The sequence below is a fragment of the Xenopus laevis genome, chromosome 3L, assembly GCF_017654675.1.
Source record: "Xenopus laevis strain J_2021 chromosome 3L, Xenopus_laevis_v10.1, whole genome shotgun sequence".
Lineage (NCBI taxonomy): Eukaryota > Metazoa > Chordata > Amphibia > Anura > Pipidae > Xenopus > Xenopus laevis.
Genome location: NC_054375.1, coordinates 89,858,721 through 89,882,608, shown reverse-complemented (window position 1 = coordinate 89,882,608; position 23,888 = coordinate 89,858,721). Strand labels below are relative to the sequence as shown.

General features: G+C 35.6%; 1 protein-coding gene and 1 long non-coding RNA gene across 6 annotated transcripts in view; one reads left to right on the top strand and one right to left on the bottom strand.

The window, feature by feature from the left end:
- The window catches only part of sfmbt2.L (Scm like with four mbt domains 2 L homeolog), a 125,782-nt gene that overhangs the window by 42,475 nt on the left and 59,419 nt on the right, over positions 1–23,888 (bottom strand). For 2 of the 3 annotated variants that reach the window (XM_018252749.2, XM_018252748.2), the window contains exons 5-9: positions 18,952–19,014; positions 7,349–7,437; positions 3,637–3,883; positions 1,085–1,182; positions 663–764 (exon numbers count right to left, since the gene is read on the bottom strand). In XM_018252749.2, the coding sequence (XP_018108238.1) occupies positions 663–764; positions 1,085–1,182; positions 3,637–3,883; positions 7,349–7,437; positions 18,952–19,014 (599 nt within the window). The remainder of the gene's footprint in view (positions 1–662; positions 765–1,084; positions 1,183–3,636; positions 3,884–7,348; positions 7,438–18,951; positions 19,015–23,888) is intronic. The other variant, XM_018252750.2, reaches the window with a different exon arrangement.
- LOC121401519 overlaps positions 1–23,888 on the top strand; it is a 301,118-nt gene that overhangs the window by 250,666 nt on the left and 26,564 nt on the right. The window lies entirely within an intron of this gene.

Sequence of the window (23,888 nt, the reverse complement as noted above, 5' to 3'; positions counted from 1 at the left end):
TACTTTGAATTTCGAAGTGTTTTTTTGGCTACTTCGACCACGACTTTGAATGATTCGAACTAAAAATCGTTTGACTATTCGACCATTCGATAGTCGAAGTACTGTCGCTTTAAGAAAATACTTCGACCCCCTAGTTCGCCACCTAAAAGCTACCGAAGTCCATGTTAGCCTATGGGGAAGGTCCCCATAGGCTTTCCAAGTTTTTTCTGATCGAAGGATAATCCTTCGATCGATGGATTAAAATCCTTCGATCGAACGAATTGCGCAAAATCCTTCGACTTCGATATGCGAAGTCGAAGGATTTTAATTCGCCAGTCGAATATCGAGGGTTAATTAACCCTCGATATTCGACCCTAAGTAAATGTGCCCCTAAGTTCTGTTTTTGGGTTTCTCAACCTGAATTCACAGATTTAAGTTTACCCATTCGATTTTTTTCTTAAATCATAAAACATTCGAGTTTTGAGTTCATTCGAGGTATGCAAAACCTCGCATAGCTCACAAACTTGATCTTTGATAAATAATCCCCATAATGTTTTCTATAATGTGTTATTTTGAAGGCAGAATAATGCAATAACTATATAATAAAAATGAATCATTTATATTGTTGCTAGGAGAAATAATATAAAGGTGAGATGCTGTTCTAGATAGTATACCTCACTTACCTTAGTCACTGTTGCAGGGCATATACAATTATATTCTTCTGGGTCCACAACCTCAACTTTCATTCCGTAAGTCAAAGAATGGCTCCTTAAATCAGCATGATCCTTCAGAACAAAGAAATGGGTTTTCATAAATAATATAGAAGAAAGCAACAGGTACAAGTTATGCTGTTCTAATTTGTGGTTTTGATCTATGGCTAACATGGTGCAACACTGATTTTCAACTAATTTGCAACAACTGCATAGGCTATCGCTGAAGATGCAATCATAGTTGACCATCAATAGAATGATTTTAATAAAAGTCAATATGCATGGTTTCATATATGTTCAGCAAATGACCACCTATGTGATGGCTAAGGGTGGGTGTTCATCAGATTTTTGTGTGTGTTACACTTTGTGTGCAAAGAACAAACCAGGTGTATTACCTTGAAAACTTCTACAGGAAGAGGACATCTTGCTGCTTCTGCCAAAGATTTTTCCGAGGCACTTTTCCATTCTGATATGTTCCTTAATGGGCAAAGATCTGAAACAAAGTTAAATATTTAAGAAGACAAATTGTTTACAATAATATATTTAAAATTATTGCTTTAAACGTATGTGATATATTACTTTAAAAAAACATGAATGGTTGAATCCCAATTGCATAAAGGTGCGGTAAAATTACATTTTCCATGTACTTTCAAGAGCACAGAATAAAAATATGATTTGAAACATTCTTGAATAATACACTTCCCAATCGCATAAAATAACATAAAATCATGAATTTATTAAATGATGTGCTAATGGTTTTGCCACAATTCATAGCATACACTCATTACTGCTTGACTGCTATTTTGAATAAACCTGTCCCTAAGCCCCATGTTGCTCTCTGCAATTGCCACTGCCTAGTGCTGCCCTCGGTGACAGCATCTATGGAGAACAGGCCTCTCATGGGGCATGTATTAGGATATGGACTGCAAATATTTCCAGTAGAAGTAGTACAGAATGATAGGCAATCCAATAGTGTTATATACATCAACCCAATTTGATTTATTTCACTGATGGATAAGGCTTATTGAACTGGAGTAGGAATCTGTTATCTACTTCTCACCTTAGGTCGAATTTGGGTCTGGTCTAGACTACTTTGCATAACCCACCTCTCTGTAAGTCTGTCCCTGCTTGCAATACAAATGATGCTTATGCATGGGTCGGACTGGGTGGCTGCTGTCCAGGGCCCCCCTCCGGCCCACCGCACCCCTACTCCGACGCATCTCCCGCCTGGCCAGTCCGACAATGTGCTTATGTGCCGTTTCTCCTTTTGTCCCTCACAGATTTTTTTTTTGTAAACAAAATGCTGTATATACGTCAGTGCCAACATAGCTTCATTGTTCATTGAAGAAGGAACTGCAATGTTCTGAAAGCTTGCTCTGATTATCATCTTAGTTAGTCAATAAAGGTATCACCTTTACACCACTTTTGTTATGCTTCATATCAAAAGTTCTACCCCTGAACTAGAATAAACAATAATTTGATTTTAAAAAGTATTGCAGGCCTTTTACTGTATGGTGAGCAGAAAAAATTCAAATGAGTTTGACATACCCCCATGTGTAATATAAAGCACAAAGTTTGCCCAGGAGCATTAACTCATGGCAACCAATAAGATGCTTGCATTTAAGTAGGTGACTACTAAATTCTACCTACTGATTGGTTGATATGGGTTACTGGCAAACTTTGGGCCGTTTATTGCATAACACAATTACTATATTATGTTACTGGCTGCTGTACTCGATTCACGACAGTAATTAATAAAACATGTATGTAAAGCATTGTTACGGAGCTGCAGTGCTGTATATAAAAGTGAATAAAAGTCATACATACACAGGGAAGAAAAATCACACAATAAATATACACAGAGTTCATATTAGGACAAAGATACATTTTTTATTATAGTTTGCCTTGGAATTGTCGAATATTAGAATACCTGCCCTTTACTTATCCAGCCCTAAAACCATGCAATACATGCTCAGGCTTCCACTGCAGATTATCTACAAGCTAAGAAGACTTTTAAACATAATAAATTGTACCTATTTATTATGTACTCTTTGATAAAAGGGCACTGTAATGGTTCATGTCACCGAACATTCTCCACTGGCTTTCATTATGGATGCCCTTTACATTCATACTAAGTTGTGATGTTGCAGACCAGCATTAGTGGGTCACATAATACAGGTTCATAGGGGAATAAAATGAGCTACTCAGCTACTTCTGCTCTCTACAGAAACAGCAAGTTAACAGTACTTGTCATTCCAAAGCTAAGGATGCCTGCAAGCTGTATACAGACACAGATTCTTTTTCTCTTGTAGAGTCATTAACATTTCTAATACCATGTGAAAAAAAGGGACCCTGTGGAACCAAGTGAAGTAATATATGATAAGATATATTATATATCTAAATCTAGCCTTCATTAACAGACGTGTATGTGTGTAAGACATTTCACCACTACTATGAAACAGTATAGGTTAATCATGACCAGAAAAATGTTTGATAAAATGCTCCTCATTATGGTAGTATTGCACCCCACTATTGATATACATGCTACAAGAACACTGTGCCAGATGTAAAGATTATCATTGCAGATATTTTTTAAATGAGTTAATATTTTTCTGTTGTATACCTTCAGTGTTTTATGATATTGGAAATGTATTGAGTATGTATCACAAGCTCTGCCACGACAGCACCAAGAGAAAAAGAAAACCGGCACAAGTATTCTAGTCAGTACCACGGAGAGCAGCCAGGTTTCTCTATTTCACTATTTGCCAGCCTCTCCAACTGCTCCATTACTCCCTATGCAGCAGTTATTTATTTTTCCTAATGGTGTTGTGCCTATGTCCTTTCTCTAACTTTACTGAAAAAATAAAAAAATGGCTATATTTTATGACAAACATACAGGTATAATGAATAATAACAAACTATTAAATTGAACAGGTAGATAAGATACCTATTGGTGGGTCCATCCTGAACTGGTTTTCTTGACACCACCCAACAGGCCTAAGCCTGTAGTCCAAATAAAATAGCCACTGATCCCAGGAATCAGACTCCTCTAGTCCCACATAGCGCAGCCGCAATCTTCCTCCGATATTTTCTATCACACGGACAATCCAGTACTGGAACGGATTTTGCTTATCCTGGAGTTCAATCAATGAATCAGCTGTAATCAGGTCTACTGGGGTTTTCCCTCGAAGAGGCTATTTGAGGAAAAAAAAAACCTTCTCATTAGCCCAAATTCACATATGGAAAATAATTCAAATCAAGTTGGTACTTTATCACATGAAGCCAGTTCACATTCTTTGCCTTATTAAAGTCTATACCTTTGCTACATAACATGAAGCATGACTAAAAAAATGGAGTAAGACCATCTTCATATTAGGAATGCAATTAGCCCTCTCTGGTTCTCTGCTCACCATATTAACAGAAGAAAAAAAGAATAGGTAATCTTTGTACTTCTAGAAAATTTCTCTAAAAGTTTAAAGTTTTTTATGATACTTGTGCTATTTTTGTTTAAATAGTTTCTATTAGGTTGGCCACTTCTTGGTTGAAGGACGCTGGGGAGCGATTGATCTTGGGGGTTCACTACAAACATTTTGCTTCAAGTGATATAAGGAGCCCATATAAAGGGAAAAATGTACCCCCCCTATTTTAAAATATATAATATATTAAGTACACCCTATTGTAAAATATAAGGATACTATAAGTCACCAAGAAGTTCCATGACCATATAAACGCATGCGCCAAAGTCTGAGGTGACTTAATATGCCCATATATTACAAAAGGGGGTACTTCAGCATCAATTATATCTCTAAAAACAAGGTCAATATTTTAATGTACATGGTCTTTTAATTAGGCTCTTAAAACATGAATGTGACACTGTGCTCAGGTGCAAAACAACTTAGTGTGCCACACATGATAGCATGGGAGGCACATAAAATTACAAAATCGATTTTTTACTTTTTATTAAAAGCTACTCTTGTGCACAAAAATAAAACAATTTTGTTTTGTTTTACAGGTATAGGGCCTGTTCTCTAGAATGCTCGGGACCTGGGGTTTTCCGGATGAGGATATTTCTGTAATTTGGATCTCCATGCCTTAAGTGTACTTAAAATATTTTAAACATTAAATAAACCCAATAGAATTGTATTGACTCTGATAAGGATTAATTATATCTTCATTTAGATAAAGTACAAGGTACTGTTTTATTATCACAGAGAAAAATGAAAAGTTTAAAAATGTGAATTATTTGATTAAAATGGAGTCTATGGGAGCTTGAATTCCCGTAATTCAGAGCTTTCTGGATAATGGGTTTCCGGGAACCTATCCCATACCCGTATTTAAATATAACAATGAGCAGCATGCACAATGATATAGAATAACATGCAACTCAGAAAAGAATGAAATGATGACAAGAGCAGATCTGCAGTTGCCTTCCCATATCTTGTCTCCGGAAAAAGCGGATTTATTTTAACAGAACCCAAGTGAGCACATTGGCTATTTTAGGTGTTTGTCAATGATTTTTTAAGTCTATACTAAGAATGCAGATGCTTCATACGGACATCTGTTTGTCATTTTCTGCATTGCATCATTTTATTTACTGCTCCAATTTAAGAATGAATGCCTTCTTAGTTATGATGCTTAGCTTCTGCATAAGGTGCAATAAACAGCTGTGTTCAAATTGAGCCAACAGAGCTCAGAGCTTGTGTTGGAAAGGCTTCCAGCCAATTGTTTGAGTGAAGAAAATTATATTAACTATAGATTTGTTGTACTTAACAGTGTCAACAGTTCATTTGAACAACGGTAGCATTTAACACTTTCTTCCTCTCTCTACCCCCCCCCCCGTATAACGAACTCCATATCTCTGCAACTGAACACAGCCAACCACAGAGGGGGAGGGGGAAATCCATTATACAATGCTCATTATAGCTTGTTACACTAACTCTAAAACTAGAAAGAGAGGTTTAAAACCGATGATTCATTTGCCATCCTTAAACATAAAGAATACATGTATTTTTTAAATAAATAATATTTGAACCAGATTTCAGTTGACGTTCTTTTGCTATGGCTTATGTTCAATAAAGGAGTACATTTCTACTAAGCAGGAAAATGTCTAAGCCTGGGGTGCCCAAAAGGTAGAACGGGATCTTTAGAACTTTAGCTGGTGATCAGTAGATCTCAAGACACTGTCAACAAACTTATTTCATGCTTTTCATTCAGATATTTATTAAGTTTACATAAGAAATAGTTGTTTTTTAAATATAGTAATATAAATTCTCTTAGAAATCAATATAATATTTAAGTAATATTTTCTATTGAACAGAATGTTAAAAGTGACATCATGGATGTAGATCATAATGGGACAACATCACTAAAAGTAGATCCCGCATTAGTAAAGTTTGGCCACTCCTGATCTAAGCCATATAATTAAAGTAACCCAAGGGTATCCAAAAAACCAATTGGATCTTTAAATCTACTTGTAGTACAGGTATAGGATCTTTTATGCAAGATGCTAGAGAGTTGGGGTTTTCCATATAAGAGATAGGTCCATAAGTTGGATCTCAAAGTCTGCTCAAAATCATTTAAACAATAAATAAATCTAGTTGGATTGTGTTGCCACCAATATGGATCCATGCAGCTTAGTTACCATCAAGTACAAGGTACTATTTTATGGGACAACTGCACTGGTGTAATTTAGCACCTATGTTAGTAATTAGCTCCAATACTTATCCTTTAGCCAATTACCAGAAAGTTTGCAGCAGAATGCAAAGCAATCGCTTGCAAAGCATAAACTCTAGCCATGCAGGAAGCAGCTTCACTTCTTTCATAACTAGAATTTTCTAATATTCTGTGAACATCTGGGTGCAAAGCAAACACTACTTGGCTATGCAACTAACCACACAGTACACAGCCTTTGTATGTGAGAAATGTGTCCCATAAAAGAGAAGGAAATGAGGATAAAAAAAGCTCTAAAGATGTATATTAGTATGTTATTTACGGTGTTGACAGCACAACTAAAAGTTATTTTCAGAAATCAGTGTAACTAACCAACAAATATGGGTTTTCAGTGAATTAGCCCTCAGTTTCCTTGACAACACAACAGTCCAAAAGTTTGCAAGCTTAGAAAATGTACTTGTTCATTAGTATAAACGACACAGATGACTCATTTCCCTAAAACAGATACATGGCAGAATTTAAATAAATGTAGTGCAGTCATTTAGAAACTGAGGAGGGGCAGGGAAATTTCATTCTTCTGTTGAAACCTAAATGTTCAATCAGCGAGTGACTCTCCGTGAAAGAAGGTCTAACATTTATTATTAATGTAGCATTAACTTAAAAACATGAATTAGCTGTCACACATTTCAATGTGTGCTTCATTGTTAGATGTATTAAACTAAGGGCATCTAAGTAAGTATGTCGGTACTTACAAGGGTTGCAATGCATGATTCACAAATATGTACACAGAGAGAAATAAATATTTAATGCGACTGAAAGGGAGATGAAAGCCTAACCAATTAACAAATATGAAACTGCCGATATAAAAGCTGATATACAGGAGGAATATAAATGAAAATTCATTCTTCCATGGTGCTAGAAAATATCACACTGAGTATTAATCATGTGATTAGAAGTTATTCGATAAAGATGCAAATTAAATGACTTACACCTTCAAGGAGTTTGGCAGGAGCTGTCCTTGAGCCGGTCAGGTCATGGATCAAAAACTCTGCCCAATCAGTACATTCTTCCTTTATTGCTGAGGAGAAAAAAAACATTTCAATAAAACATTATATACTTGCTCTTTATACTTTATTTATATGTCCAGTTCATCTTGTACAATTGTTTCTAGGACCAATAAGGAAAGTAACAAGCTTCTCTTTATAGCGGAGATGTCAAGTTCCAGCCTTCAGATATATTTTTCCATGGCAGCTGAAAATTATAGATGACATACTATAAAGATACCAAACATGCTATAAGGAAACATACCAAATGTTCTTAAAAAAATGAAGATAACGAAAATATTGGTTATCCAAGCCAGTGGCGAAACCCACAAGGCCCCTGTCACCTACACCCGCCAACCCCACTCCAGTAGCACTAGTGCTAGATGTAAATTTGGGGAGGGGCAGGTTGGGAATGGGGATCGCTGGATAAAAGCAACCGAAACACAGGAGGTTATGGGTTGCCCTTTATCTGCTCACCTTTAACGTTAAACCTCAGATCCTATCTCTACATACAGGAAATGCTTTGACGCAATACTCAAAGACATTATTATTTTATATTATTATTTAAAGCTGTTTATCACAAGACTACCAGGATTTGCAGTACAGATAGCAGCTGCACTCACTTGGATTTTTAGGCAATTTATTGATCAGTGTAGCAGATTCAAGGTTTTGGAGGGACAGGCCATTCCTTTGTCTGGAATGAATTTTTCTTTGTTCATATTTAAAGGGGTTTTTCGCCTTCCAAACACTTTCTTCAAATCTTTTTTCTTTTAATATTCTTATATTTTTCCAAAATTTAAGTTACACGTTCCTGTCTCTGGTGTTTCAGTCTGGCAGCTCTATAATCGAGGTGCAGATTCTGAACTGTAAAATTGACTACATTAGTGGATATATTTCTTAGCACCATCTGTAGAATACTGTATTTTATCAATTCTGACAGCTGCCTTTAATGAAAGAAATGTATCGACTAATGTATCAATTTAGAACAGTTTACTGTTCATAGAACTGTTCTGAAAAAAGTGTTGAGAGGTGAATGACCCCTTTTGCTACCCTGCAGTGATCCATCTGCCAGCAGAAAAAAGGATGGAGTGTTTACTAATATGGGCCAATTTGAAATGGATGTAATAAACCTTCATAATAAAATGCAAATTTCCAAGGTATGAACAGTCTATCCAATGTGAAAAAAAGACATGATTTCCGAATGCACTGCAGGTCACCCATGCAGCCTTCTAAAACAGAAGATTCAGCCTGCGTATCAAATGGTATGCCTAAGGAAGCCCAAATATCCTTTGCTAAGCATGAGAAAAATACAGCCTTTGACTCTTTCTAGTTATGTATCTCTCAACAATTTTTAAAATAAAACATAAAGGCAAACTAGGCCCTGCACACATGAACCTAACATTCATGCAGCTACATAACCCAAATACCCTATCCTTGTGTCGCTAAAAAGTCAGGACTGCCCTGTCCAAATCAGGACAACTGACTGGTATTCAATACCGGTACTTAAACATTTTTATTTGTGCAACACAATTTTTTCTGAACCTGTTAATATCACAAAACTAAAATTGTCTCACAATGAGAAGTGTTTTCAAAAATCCATACCTGCATAGTGGAATGTCCTAATAATGGGGTCTAAGGCAACATCATTCTTTACTGCTTTTGAAATAAAAGCTTATGTAGCAGGTTTTTTTGCCATCATTAAAGCACTCAGGACTTCTTCTCAATCCATTCTATTTAACCTCTGTACACAAGAGAGTACATTTGACCTTAACCGCCGGCAGGTCATATGCAAGAATCTTTAGTAAAACTGTATGTGAAACCATAACATAAGGGTGCGTACCTATACGCAAGTTTTGGAGAAACATAGCTGCCCCATGCACTTATTTATTTAGATCTTTCACCAATGAAGAAGAATAAAAAACTATACTATAAATGGACAATTCACAATCCTAAACCTAGGGATTGATTCGTTTAGAAACTTTCAATATGGTTGGCAGGGATCTTTTACAAATCGCATCAAAAGCAGTAACACGTGAAATAGGATCATAGCAGCTACCAAACATGCCTCTTTCTTTACAGCATCTTTTTGGTAAGGCTAATTACACGCAAGTACAACTCTGCCAATAAAATACATTGCTATAAAGTACATTCTGTAATAATGTACAGTATATCCTGTAATGAGAAACTCACTACACAGAAAGTATAAAAGTCTAACATTATTAGTAGAAGGAAAGGTCAAATACATGTATCTATTTTATGGCCCTACTTACAACAACCTGTCCGTGTGGCACAATGTGTAGAATGTAATTGTAAAGTTTGCTCAGGTCTATAAGCCCATAGCAACCCAGCAGCAAAATAGGAAATCGGTACTGGCTTTGACAGCAAAATAGGAAATGCCAGTTTATCCATACAGCCCCCTAACAGAATGGCATGGTAATGGATTAATTTGTTCAATTTCAAGTACATACGAATTTTTTTATTGTACTGTAAACAAAAATCTGTAACTTATATAATCACTTAGTCTTTTACCATTATACTTATCAGAACAAACACTCATGCTTTCTCAAAAGGAATGGCTTCCTTTTGAATTTTGTTAAATGAAAGCACTTCCACAACAACCAGCTGCCTCATATACAATGTTCAATAAATAGAAGTGAAGCAAGCACCCCATTTTGTTTGCATGTTACAGTTTCTTCTATGTGTAACACATGTTCAAAATGTACTAAAATAACAAGCTTTTTCATGTCTGTTTGGTACATTAAAGCATAAAATAATAAGTTTGAATTACAAAAAGGTTGTCAATCACAAAATAATCAAATTTCAGTTTTATTTTTATATTATGAAGCCAATGTCCGCAAAGTGGGTCTGCATAAGGTAAACATTACCCTTACAATAAATTTGCCTCTAAATAGTGTATCTTTGAAATTGGAAGAAGGATTGGCTTTGTTCACAATTTGTAGGGTTTTGTCTAGTAAACCATACACATATCTACCAGCAGGTCTGGACTGAGAATCAAAATAGGCCCTGGCATTCTATGTATACAGAGGTCCAACAGCCCCCACCAGACCAATAAATAGTGTCGGTCTATGGCATCTTACAGCAGCCTCTCTGGCAGAACCCACAGATTGCCAGTTTGGGCCTTTCAACCAGTCAGCCAAACCTATGAATTGCTAACCATAAATATTTAAATAACTGATTTCACATAACGAGAAAGTCAAGCTCCCAGATAATGAATGAAACCATATTAGTGAAGCAGCTTACTCCCCCATACACAGAACAAAAAAAAAAAGCAATGAAATAGAAAATTGGACTTTTGTATAGACATCATGGTAATTACTGGATGTATTAAATCAGTGTTTGTGTGTGTGTGTATGTGTGTGTTTTACTTCACTGTTTTTATTGTAAGAAAAATTAAAAAATCTATAAAATGTAATTTGAAAAGGATTTAATCAACATCAAATTTGATTACAATTGTTTAGCATAGTTGCGGTTAATCCAACCCTGCTTGATTCCACATCCCATCAGTTAAATACAAAAGGTTCACTATTTTACAGTCTGCATTCCAACACAATTCTTACACACAAAAAAAAGTATATATTTTCCCACCATACTTCTCCAGAGAGATGAGGAAGTATATAGTTTTCCAATTATCTCTCTCCAACAAGAACATTTCATAACACAGGTATGGGACCTGGTGTTTTCAGGGTAAAGAGTCTTCCTGTAATTTGGATCACCAAATCTGTTAAGAAAAGCATTTAGACATTAAATAAATCCATCAGGATTGTTTTCCCTCCATAAAGGATTAATTAGATCTTAGTTTAGTACAAGATCCTGCTTTATTGTTACAGAGAAAAAGGAAATAATTTTTAGGGGGTTATATCAAAGGTGAGGTTTTTTTTATACCTTGAATTAACTCACTACTTGAATGCTCTCTGATTTAAGATAACGCTTGAATGAGAAAAACTCAAATCAGTGAATTTGGGGTGAAACCCCCCCAAAACACAAATGAATCAAGTTTTCAGCAAAAAAAAAAACACCTCAAATCACTCGAATTAATAGAGTTTTTGAACGAAACCCACTGAAAAAAACCCCCAAACATCCTGAAGGCTACAAACATTTTCAAATGGTTAAAGGGATCTCTGGTATTGACTTTTACATGACAGGTTAAAGCTGGAATATTTTCAGATTTGAGGTAGTTCCAGCTTCGGGGTATAATAAATCTAGAAAAATTCAAGCTTTTTTTTTTTTTTTTTTAAATCCCAAAGATTTTTTTTGTTTTAACCAGGAAATATCAAGTTTTGAATGAAAAATATCCTCAAAAACACAAATTTTAGGGTAAAAAAACAAGTCGACCTTTGTTAAATAACCCCCTAAATGTTTAAATTTAATTAAAATGTCGTTTATGGGAGATGGCCTTCCTGTAATTCCGAGCTTTCTGGATAACAGTTCCCATACCATAAATATATAAATGTAGATTTCTTATGCTCTTCTCAGGCATATACCAGTCTATGTAAGGAGGCTTATTGTAAGCCAGGCTTACAATAAGATACTAAAATAAATGAAAAATGGCACACACTGAAACTACATCTAAGTGGGCAGGTTTATAGCCTATGTTAGGGATAGAGAACATAGCTTGCAAATGTCCCTATTTAATAAAGACTGCATTCATTTATTAATTTAGTTAGGTGCAAACGTACCAGATAATTAGATGTGGATAGGTGTAACTGGTTATGGCTATTGCCTTAAAATTTTTCAGGAAAGTTGGGAAGTATAACATTTATTCAATGTATTATTATGTACAACAAACAAGACTTTAATAACACATAGAAAAATGCATAGCTCCCAACATTTGATAATAGGAAAGAGGGTAATAAAGTGCTACAGTACATAGCGTGATGAACATTTTTGACCATGCCCATTTTGTTGCCACATCCCCTAAATACCATGTTTATTTTACAAAATGTTGCAGGCTATTGAAAGTCTGAACACATTTCTGGTGGTTTTAGGGTTGTGTTTATGTGTTATTGCAGTTTTGCTAATGAAGGTTAATTGCCCTTTAAGGGGTAAGTCTACCAAGAGACCTGCTTATCTTATTAGTTACAATTATATCTAAGTACAGCTGTGGGGTATTCCGGGTTATCTAACAAAAAGCCTCTAATTTAATTAAGTTTCAGAAACTTTGATCTCCTGCATGGACACCAGAAAAGATACAAAGAGAAACTCTGGACATTTCATTAAGAAACCTGGGACTGCGGGCTGAGCTGTCAAAAATTGGGATTGTCCAGCGAAAAACAGGACAGTTAGGAGGTATGACAATGTCAACTACTACTCGGAAGTCTCAATTAAAAATATATACAAATTTTATAAGGCCATATCTTAATATATTCAAAACCTCACACATAAATAAAAAATACTGCCTAAAAAATACTGCCTAAGAATGCCGAGTAAAACCAGATGCCTGGTCAAATAATTTCAGTAATTTTGGGTTGAGTGGGGCCATTAAAGGCTGGTGGTATTTCTGATGTTTCATAAAGAAAAATCACAATACATTAAGAAAGTGGGGCAACTGGGATGAATATTCATTTTTCTCTTTCTGTGCATTGTGAAATGTGTAATGAATTGATCCAGTGCCTATATTTATAGATCTAGAAAACTGTTGCAAAAATACATGTATATACCTGAAAACCCTTTTAACGTACTAAGTTGGGTCTCCCCAAACAATGAATTAAATTAGGAGTAGTGGCTTGTTCTAGAGGCAACTGCAAAGAAATGCTCTGTAGTGTGCTACGGAGATACACAATAAGGAACAGATCGCACACATAGTCCTCCAGAAGGCAGCATAGCCTGTATTAAAATGAATAAGAAAATGTCATCTTTATGTTAATATTTGAGAAGAGACTACAGTTTCACAAAGCGACTCTGAAATGAAATCATGAGCTAATAAATCAGTAGCATAAATTATCATACCCGGACATTACTGTCTGTTCTCAGAACATAAATCCAGTCAAGCTAACACTGAAATGTATTTCTTTAATCGAAGTTGGAATTAGTTTTCCTACTTCCTACTCAATTTGTTAAGTTTACCTTAAAGCACTGTATTTTGCTGGGTGACATGAATAGCAACTGCAACTGAATTAAAACTAATGCTGGCGTGTGAGAATAGATAGGAAGATCAGTGTCACTTATCCACAGGAAATCTAGTAAATTGAATCCACACTTGCCAGCTTCTTCTATCAGAGCAGTCCTAACAGAAAGTGCTGCAGCAGATGGAAATCCTATTTTCAAAAGGCAAGTAGCTTATTACAGGTGTAAATAACATTCTTGCTACCTAAATATTAAGGAAATTCATGTATTACTTTTGGTATCAGTAACCACTAACTCAGACTGATCTAGCAAATTAAAGGAAAACTATATCCCCAAAATGAATATCTAAGCATCAAATTAAGTGAGAACACTTGAGAAAGGGGGTAGAGCCTCCGAAATGTCGTGTGGAGATCTGAATAAAGCACAGTAAAGTGTAAGCACAGTTTGCGGAGTGAGTGTCATCTGATTGCCTTAATATTGTAAAGAATCTTACCAAACTGGTATTTTTTTATATATATATTTTTTTTTGTTTGTTTTTTTTTTAATTTTTTTAATAAATATTGTCCTTTTACATCTCTTGCCTTGAATCACCATTTTGTGATGGTCTGTGTGCTGCCTCAGAGATCACCTGACCAGAAATACTACAACACTAACTGTAACAGGAAGAAGTGTGGAAGCAAAAGACACAACTCTGTCTGTTAATTGGCTCATGTGACCTAACATGTATGGTTTGTTTGTGTGGGGGCGGTCCTTATTTTTTTAAAATGGTAATTTTCTATTTAGGATTACCCAATGGCACATACTACTAAAAAAAGTATATTATTATGAAAATGGTTTATTTACATGGGTTTTACATATGAGCTGTTTTATGCGATATCTTTTTATAGAGACTAGGATAAATATACCCTGTGCTATTAAATAACCCCAAGTGTCCTTTGTTACAAGTGCTCATTTATTATTAGTTAGCACATTGCTAAGCAAAGTAGCAGGTACTGAATTGCACCCTTTGAAATGCCATACCATCTCTACACAGTTAACAATGGCTGCAATATTTCCACTGCATTACGGTAATTAAGCCTGAAACACTAGTGTACTGTGAGTAAAAGTATTTTGTGATTTGCTCTCTTTACACACTGCAATCCATTTGTAAACAAGACATACATTCTCTCCATAAGGTTAATGCTCTCCATGACATCACACTGACCTATATAATATGCACAATGGAAGGCTGTTGAGATTTCAACAAACACACATACAGTAGTATTCATTTATCAACATGCACACGTAAAAAAGTATACCAACCAATCAGTGATTAGCTTTCTTCCTTCAGCTGCAGGTAGAGCAATAAAAGCAATTATTTGATTGGTTGCCATGAGTTACTGCACAGGTACATATTTGCCCAGTGTTTATGAATGTACCCCAATATATTTTTCATAAATTGTTGCAAATAAAAAAATAAACTGACATTATAAACATGCATTTCACATAATTACAGTATAGTGTACACAACCCCCCTGTGTTTAGTCTCTGTAAACGCTTCAGATATTATCTACAAAGATTTCTTGAATAGGGCCATGGTTCTTAAATCAAGAAGTATATGAAAAGTATTGTAGAACATTTCAGGCTACAAGAAAGAAATAATCTCTAATGTAAGTCAGTGAACAGGATACAATCAATAAATAATCTCATATGTAAGGCAGGAAATACTGTTATAGTTAACATCATTTAGTAGTCTTTAATCCAAGTCAGCTGGCACATTACCATAGAACTTAACATGCCCTTTAGTGTGCTTTAAGTTCAACCAGTGTAGGCATCTACCACCAAATATATCAGCCGTGTTTAACTTTCTCCATGTAGAAGGTCTATTAGCGGACATACTACAGGTTCATTTGCTGGATTACATCAAAATGATGATATCATACAAAGCAGTCTAATTGTTAAATCAACAAAGGGAGGAACTAAATTAAAAGTAATACCCTTTATTTTAGAAGAGATAAGCACTGACTGGAAGTTTTTGAATGAAATAGCCGACTTCGTTAAAGTTCAGCTTTTTTCGCTAGAGAAAGAAAGAAAGAAAGAAAAAGAAAGAGAAAGAAAGAAAGAAGCTGATCGCTATGTGGTGCTCGCTGGAAGAAACCCTGGACCGGTGCAGTTTTCTGCTGATAGCAGCACTAGCCCGGGGTGCAAGGTAAGTATATATAATCACTTGGGGGTGCCTAACTTTTGGCACCAGCAAGTAAATACAGCCTTTGCTTCTCCTTTAAAATTCACAATGCAATAAGTCCATTGAAGAATATTACATAGCCATTTGTGCAATTTTTTTTCGCTTTTATTACATTTCCCCCTTAGGGTAATATCTGATGACAATCTGCCCTAATCTTCTCTGTGTTCTGTGAACATCAATAGGAACTGCATCCACCTGTCAGTAGTTACACAGAGCAGATTTTTGGCCCAGAATTCACAGCTGTACATTTTCATTCTGAAATCTGCCCATATGAACACTGACAGGAGGATGCAGAAGACATATTTGTGCTATTAGGGGTTTTTTTGCCAGAGAAGAAAAGAACATTAACCTTAGTATCACAATATTTAAGATAAGGTCGGTGATCTGAAAAAAGTTCTGTATAAAATTACAATGCATCATTTTATAAGTCAACAGAAGGAGATTATGGAGTCAAAATGAAAACACTGTACTATGTACTATATGCAAATGCATGGAAATACCACCTCCCATGTAACTATTATTTTATTATTTTAGATATATGACAACAGTTGTTGATTGTGTCCCTTTAATATTACAATGCAAGAAATAAACCCAAAGGAACAAGCTCCTCTGGTCCAGCAACCAAGAACATTCAATTAGATGTCCACTTTAAAACAGAGCTGAATGATTGGAGTCTGGTGCAAATTTTGCGACTTTTATGACAATACCTGACACATATATATTAAGCTTAATAATGAAAGACTAAAACAGAACACAGATTCTTAAAACTTTGCTAATAGACAGTACCATATTCAGGTCTGGTGCTGCCCTAGGCCCCGGACCTGTGAGAGCCCCTCTGCATGACGTCCGTGTATGTGATGTTGAGGAGCAACACGCATGATGTCACGGAGCAACACATATGATATCACTTTCGCTGTTAAAGGGACCCTCCCCGTCTCTGCTGCTAGATTTGATAGGAAAGCATATAGCAGCAAGGGAAGTGTTTTTTTTTATTACCATATAGACATCTAAGGGACCTCCCCATAAAACTGCAACCCTAGGCACAGGCCCCTGATTGCTCATATGGTAAATACACCTCTGCTAACTCACTGAATAATGTAAACCTCAGTATGACCCAAATTAACTGTTTCGTTGAAAATGTAATTGAATATTAAATTAACATAATAACCATTGTTCTGTGCAATAAGCAAACATGATATTGTGTTTACACTGTTTGGCATTCTAAATGGGCGGATCAGGTATGTTATTTATTGAATAAAATAATATTCCTGTTTAATCTTTAATTAAGCACAAAGAGACCTTGCATCAGTGTACATTAAGGCAGTACATTATGAAAACAGGATTAATTAAGAATGTGGAAGAGAAATGAAAGACAGGGTGGTGTGAAGCTAGTAATTCCAGTTGAGTAAAAAGGATTTGTTATTCAAGGCTACTCCCAAATGACATTATCTCTTAGATCACCCTTTCTACTCAGGTATAAAAATGTCATATGCCATAAAAAACTCAGAGGACATTGCATTTACCAGTGAAAAATTGCCCAATTTAAATCACAGTTTCTTGCAGTACAGAGTAGCTACTATTATCATCGTAACAACCTACATATTATAATTGTTTTCTGTCTCGGTCCTGTTGCTTTTCTATTACTGTGTTATCTTACTAAATTCATGCCAGAACCTTACCATATGTGACACGAATATTTTCATATGTATATGAAACATCATTTCAAGGGGTAAAACCTGGTGGCAAGCAGGCAGGAGTTTTATATAAAACAACACCTAGATGGAGAAGCTTTAGGGGACACTAACTCTGCCAGGGATTTAGCTGAGAGATGCCAAGCAATCTCTAGTTTGTTTAATGCAGGTGGCACATACTGGGCAGCAGAAAAGGCTAAGAAGTGTGCCATCAGCACTGAGAAAATTGAGTAAAAGCAGAATTTATCATATTGCGTATATTAATCTTTAATGTATTTAATAAATAGGCTTATACTTATTATAAAATAATTTACAATAATCAAAATAAGAATGAATAATAATCAATGTTTTAAATGATTTGTAGCAGCTGCAACCTCTGGGGCAATCATTAACTCAAACCTGGATGCTAGGATAATAAATAGAAGATGAAAGCTGATGTGGTATCACAACCTTAACATGAAAACCTGTGTTCAATGCAAATCTATAGGAGTTCTGTAACACTTAAATGCAGAGCGGTCAACTTTTCAATGTAGATGGAAGGGGGAATTTGTGACACACGATAGCACACAGCCAAAAATATCAGTGTTTGTGCTATCACTTGCATGCCGCTCTGCTGACGTCATTGAAGTAATCTGCGCACATTGGATTTTTGCCTGCAATTGTGCAAAATCGTTAGAAATTGTCACAAATCGAGGGTATCCATATAAGTGATGAAGACCAGGGGACAGGACAAAATCTGGTAACTTCCGGTGACATAGTGGGAGCCTATACACCTATGTTCAACAGAATTAATAGGGCTTGTATTAAAATGTATTCTTCCTCTTCATTTGATTAAAAATAATATTTTGTCAAAAAAGCTTCAAACAACCCAATTGTTTTTATTTTTTGGTGGGAATTGTTGCCATTGGTAACTGCACATTACAGTAAATCAATCTATGAAAACTCATTGATACTCATCACCAAACCTGGAACACTTAAGGGTCAGGGCACATGCTCAGTTTCACCCAGCAACAAATCTCCTCTTCTTTGGGGTGGCTAATCTCCCTGAACCAGGTCTGGACTGGGAGTCAAAAAGGCCCTGGCATTCCAAGTACACAGAGAGGCCCATATAGACCTCCACCAGCCCACTAAATAGTGACTGTCGATGGGACCTTACAGCAGCCCTTCTGGCATTTGCCAGAACTCACAGATTGCCAGTCCGGGCCTGCCCGAACTGCATCCTGTCGGCTAGCAAGCAGGAGGCAGTTTGGGGAGATTAGTCGCTGGGCGACTAATCTCCCCGAATCTAAGCGTGTGCCCTGACCCTAAGACACAAAAAGTCTACAAAGAACACAGTTTATCTGCTGTTTTATGCAAAACCAGGAGGATTATATACATGGATGATATACTTCATCAAAATGAGAAAAGAGCCATCACAATCACTTTTAGAGGAAGAAAAAAGTTTGATATATATTTAACATTAGCTAGGAGAGAAATAGAAATAAAATAATTGTCCAGAAATATAATTACTATAAGTGCTATTTCATGCTATCCTACGTTACAGTACTCACCAGATGTCGCATTTGAAACATGGAAGTGTTGCTGCCGTTGGAACACAATGGCCTCTAATGCCGCTAAAAAGAGAAAAGTCACATTTGAAAAAAAAAGTCTTCACACCTTATTGTGCACTTCTTGGCAGATAACACCAACATAATCTTAACAAGGCACCTTGAGATGCATGCAGATTTGCATAAGAGCACCAAAAACTCCAAAAAATAATTGTCCATAGCTAAAGACTATCATTTCAGAAGAAAAAAATAACCAAAAAAGCTATGCTGAAGTCATGAATATTTAGCTAAAACCCCACTGAACAGACTACAGATGGTGAGGTTTTTTAGACAAGGAATAAATTATCCTTCCAGATATTACAGCTACTAGCAAACATACTGTATAAAAGCCTGGATGGTTTATCCTAAAACAATATTTTTACATGAACTGGATTAAAATTTTGATGGTAACTAAGCTGCACAAAACCATACAGGAGTCAAAACAATCCTATTTACTTTATGCAACATTAAGTTTGGTACATTTAAGGTACCCATATTAATGAAATCCCATGTCCCAAGCATTCTGGATAATAGATCCCATATCAACATTGCATCAATGTTAGAACAGACCTAAAAAAAACATACATCTATATACATGTATTTGTAATTTACATTTTATAGTAGTATTTGTTTATTTACACAATAACTAGGAGGGAATAAAAGAAATACTGCAGTATACCACTACCTGGGGTAGACATAAACAAATAACATTTGATTCTACATCACTGTTAAAAGAAAACAGAGGAGATATTTTACAGATTTTTTGCTTTCTACAATTTTCTGCAAACAAGATGGACTATCAGCCTAGCACTAGGTTTGTTCATTTTATGGCTGCTCTACACAGTTTCAATAAAATGTTGCTAAAGAAGATTAGTAGAAGCTTTATGTCTGCCTCTATCACTACATAAATATATAACTAGTTCAAACAAATAACACCCAAAGTAAATTCTCCAAACTGAGTAGAAGAAACAGTTTTATTGCTTACACATCTTTGCAAGACAAAGACTATGCACATGCTCAGTGGGGTCTAGGCTTCAGATGGAAGGTTACGTTTAAGGATTGTCAAATTATCAAAACAGCACAAGTCAAATCATATCTGCCATAGAAGCCAATACAACAAGACTGATTAATAATCAAAATACTGCACTGGGTCTGTGGATACAAATCTCTACACAGTCGCTGGCTGCTCCACAGGAAAACAAACAAAGCTGCTCAAGGTCAGGAAAGTAAGGTGGGGAGGCTCCCCCCTGCCATTTGAAAGTATGATTGTTTCCCTTTTAGGGACCATCTGCGGCTCTCAGAGCAAGTAAATGAAGAGGGAATTTCACTGCATACAGTCAGGTTTATTATAAAAACACATTTTTTGATTAAAGTATAGTGGCGATAAATGGAATTTTATATTTTTTGCCTTTACATCCCCTTTAAGGGGCAGATTTATCAAAATGTGAGATTAGTTTACCACAGAAAAACTCACCACCTTTCTATTTATTCCTATGGGATTTTTAGAAATGTATTTATTAATGGGTGAAAGTTAGAGTTTATTTTGAGAAATATGCTTCTAAAAATCCCATTGGAATGAATAGCAAGTCGGTGAGTTTTTCTGTGGTAAACTCTAATCTCTTCCATCACTTCCCGTTTCTTTATGAGCACCAAGATCCTTAAAACTCCAAAAAATCAAGTGATCTGTGTGAGGTATAACAAATTTACTGTACACCTAAATATTTGAGCATGCTTCTATGTTTTTTTTATATATATTCTTTATATCTAACAGAGAGAAAGAGAGATATGTAATAATGCTAATACTTGCAAAGTTTAACTCATGGTTCAGCAAACGATGTCAACTGTATATTTTTAAAGAAACATTTCTTCATGAATGGGTGAAATTAGGACATATTATGGATTGGTTGTGGTGGATCTGGGCACAACCACAAATGTCCAGCCTTTTGATTTGGAAAACTTGGGAGAAAAATTGAGACCTTGAGCAAAAAAGACTCAATTAACACTAATTCATTGTCATTTACAGAACCTTTGGCTGCAAGAGGAAAATTATTATGTGGTCGTTTGACATAGATAAGAACAAGAGGGTCAATGTAAGGCTGTTCACTCTTAAAGAATCTATTAACAAAGTTCAAATATAAACTAGATATAAAACGTTTCAGTAACTACAGCCAATAGTATTGATGATGGTGCACACCACTTAAAACATCATGTTACCTTTATCAATTTAATTTTAGTACAAGCATTATTGAAACAAATGTGTGAAGGTGAGATCAGGGTGCAAGTCACATTTACAGTATGTACAGTTTTATGTATAACTTAACACCTAACAGGTGAAGAGTTGTATAATTGCTGTTGAATGTTTTACATGTAGTGGGCTGATTATTTCTTATACCGTGTATTTTGAGTGCTGTATTGTTTTAAAATCATGATTTCATACAAAGTGATTAGTAGACCCTTTGGGTGAACTAGGTGCCAAAAAATTCCCTTGGGCTTTGGCCTGGAAGTCTCCAGCTGGATAGCGTGGTTTAGACAAAGGAACAGAAATCCAAGCATCTCTTATGTAGCCTTGCAGCAAATTAGGTTGTGACCACAGAGAGCAAACAATGCACCAAGGACAGACATATATACACACTAACCCAATTCCCCATGGGTTTTCTAATCCACTTAAAGAAATTAACCTCATCAAAAGAATGTCATGGAAACAATGTCGAAGACATTTCAGAGCTCTAGAAAATAATCATGTCTGCCTAGATGGATGCTCATCACAAAATGTAACTATTACTTTACATATTTCACATTAAACATGGCACACACACAACTGAACAGAGCCCCAAATTTGAGCATATTCATATTCATATGTCATTTAACAGCAATTCTGAATCCCTCAAAACATCCTCACCTTCAGATGAAGGATATCTTAATAATACTTAAAGGGACTATAATACTTCATGCTTTGCAAATATATACCCAAGATATTTTCCCTTTAACCAAATCTTTGAAAATCCATATATAACAAAATAAATTGCAAAGCAAAAAATTAACTCCCTGATAATTCTCACACTGCACTTATAAAATGTTTCTATTATTATTAATGTTACTGGTAAGAGAATCATAATCACAAGGTAACAGTTCTTGAGACATTATTTTTATTATTATTATTATTATTATTATTATTATTATTATGCTAAAATTCCAGCTTCTCTATCTCCAACAAAGTTTGTTTAAATATGTCAGGTGAATTTGTACTTATATAACTTATTTACTTAATATTATAATTGCGTCATTGCAAGTGGAGTATGCTGAAATATAATATGGACTTCTAGTGCGTAAATGTAAACCCTATGTTGTGTGCTATACTGTATTGCTAAAGGGCAGCGATCCCCAACCAGTAGCTCAGGAGTAACATGTTGCTCACCAACCCCTTGGATGTTGCTCCCAGTGGCACCAAAGCAGGTGCTTATTTTTAAATTTCAGGCTTGGAGGCAAGTTTTAGTTGTATAAAAACAGGTGTACTGCCAAACAGAGTCTCCTGTAGGCTGCCAGTCAACATAGGAACTACCAAATAGCAAATCACAGGTCATAACTGGAACTCTCAGGAGTTTTTTGCATGCTTGTGTTGCTCTCCAACTTATTTTACATTTGAATGTGACTCATGGGTAAATAAGGTTGGGAATCCCTGCTATAGGGTTTTGATTCTAGTGATGAAGATCCGTTGCCACCTATAATCACACTGTATGCTACATATACTTGAATGTGCACCATCTTATTCGTTATTCATTATTTTTGTTGTGCTTGACATTTTATTGTACTCAAAATGCTAAATAAAAATCTTTATAAAAATACCCAGTGGTTCAAATGGCTCTCCGTAGCTTTGAGTTCTCAAAAACAAGAAGAAAAATAGTTAGTTAGTGAGTGACTGACTCATGGGGCCATGTTAATAGCTTAGTATAGCGCTAACAGCAGCTGACTGCATATTCCTCTGTCTTTTTTCTGATGTTTCTCTACCCATCTGCAAAGCAATATAAAACAATAATGTGTAAATCTTTGTTCCTTTATAAGATTTGTACTTTCATATTTATGGTCTAACATGCATAATACATATTTTTTCAAAACATCATCACTAATATAGTCAGACTAGAAATCAGAAGATGCTTCTCCTAACCTCCTACGAAAATACATCTCTGTATTGTTGCTCAAACATTGAAATCCCTTTCTATTAAATGTATGAATCCTTACAAAAGCATTTGGGATCTGCCCTTTTAAGCTTTTCTGCAAACATATTAAATGTACTTGAAATGTAGCACAATAAGGTCAATGAGCACTTGCTAAAAACCACAAATCTAATAATGGCCTTAAGTAATTCAGCAATGTGGTGTGACTAAGGTATATTTCATGCTTAAGGGTTGTAACTGAATTCCTTTATGACACAGACAATCATTTTTCTGCCACAAGGCATTCTGCCCAGTATCTTGCATCTGTCATGTCTAGGATTTCTTATAATCACTTCATTTGACTCTGACTATAACCTTATTTAATGTCAACATGAAATTAAAGCCACTCAATGTCTGTCATCTTTATTATTAAAACAAAACTCAAATGTGACCACATAAATGGCTTATGTCTGTTAACCAGTAGTTTGCAATTCCTACTTATAAAAGGAAATAATTTCTTTGGAAACTGAACCACTCCAAAGGACAGAGAAGAAGGTAGTACATACTCTATAGATGCACAGCATAGAATGGCTGCTAAATCCTGCCGCCCTAGGCCCGGGCCTAGGTGGCCTTTCCACAAATCCGGGCCTGATTATGAGAAAGGGTATTTAAGATGGCCAATTACAAGGTGTGTTTCTGTTTGGCTCTCCTCTGAAGAGTAACAGCATGGGATCCTCAAAGCAACTCTAA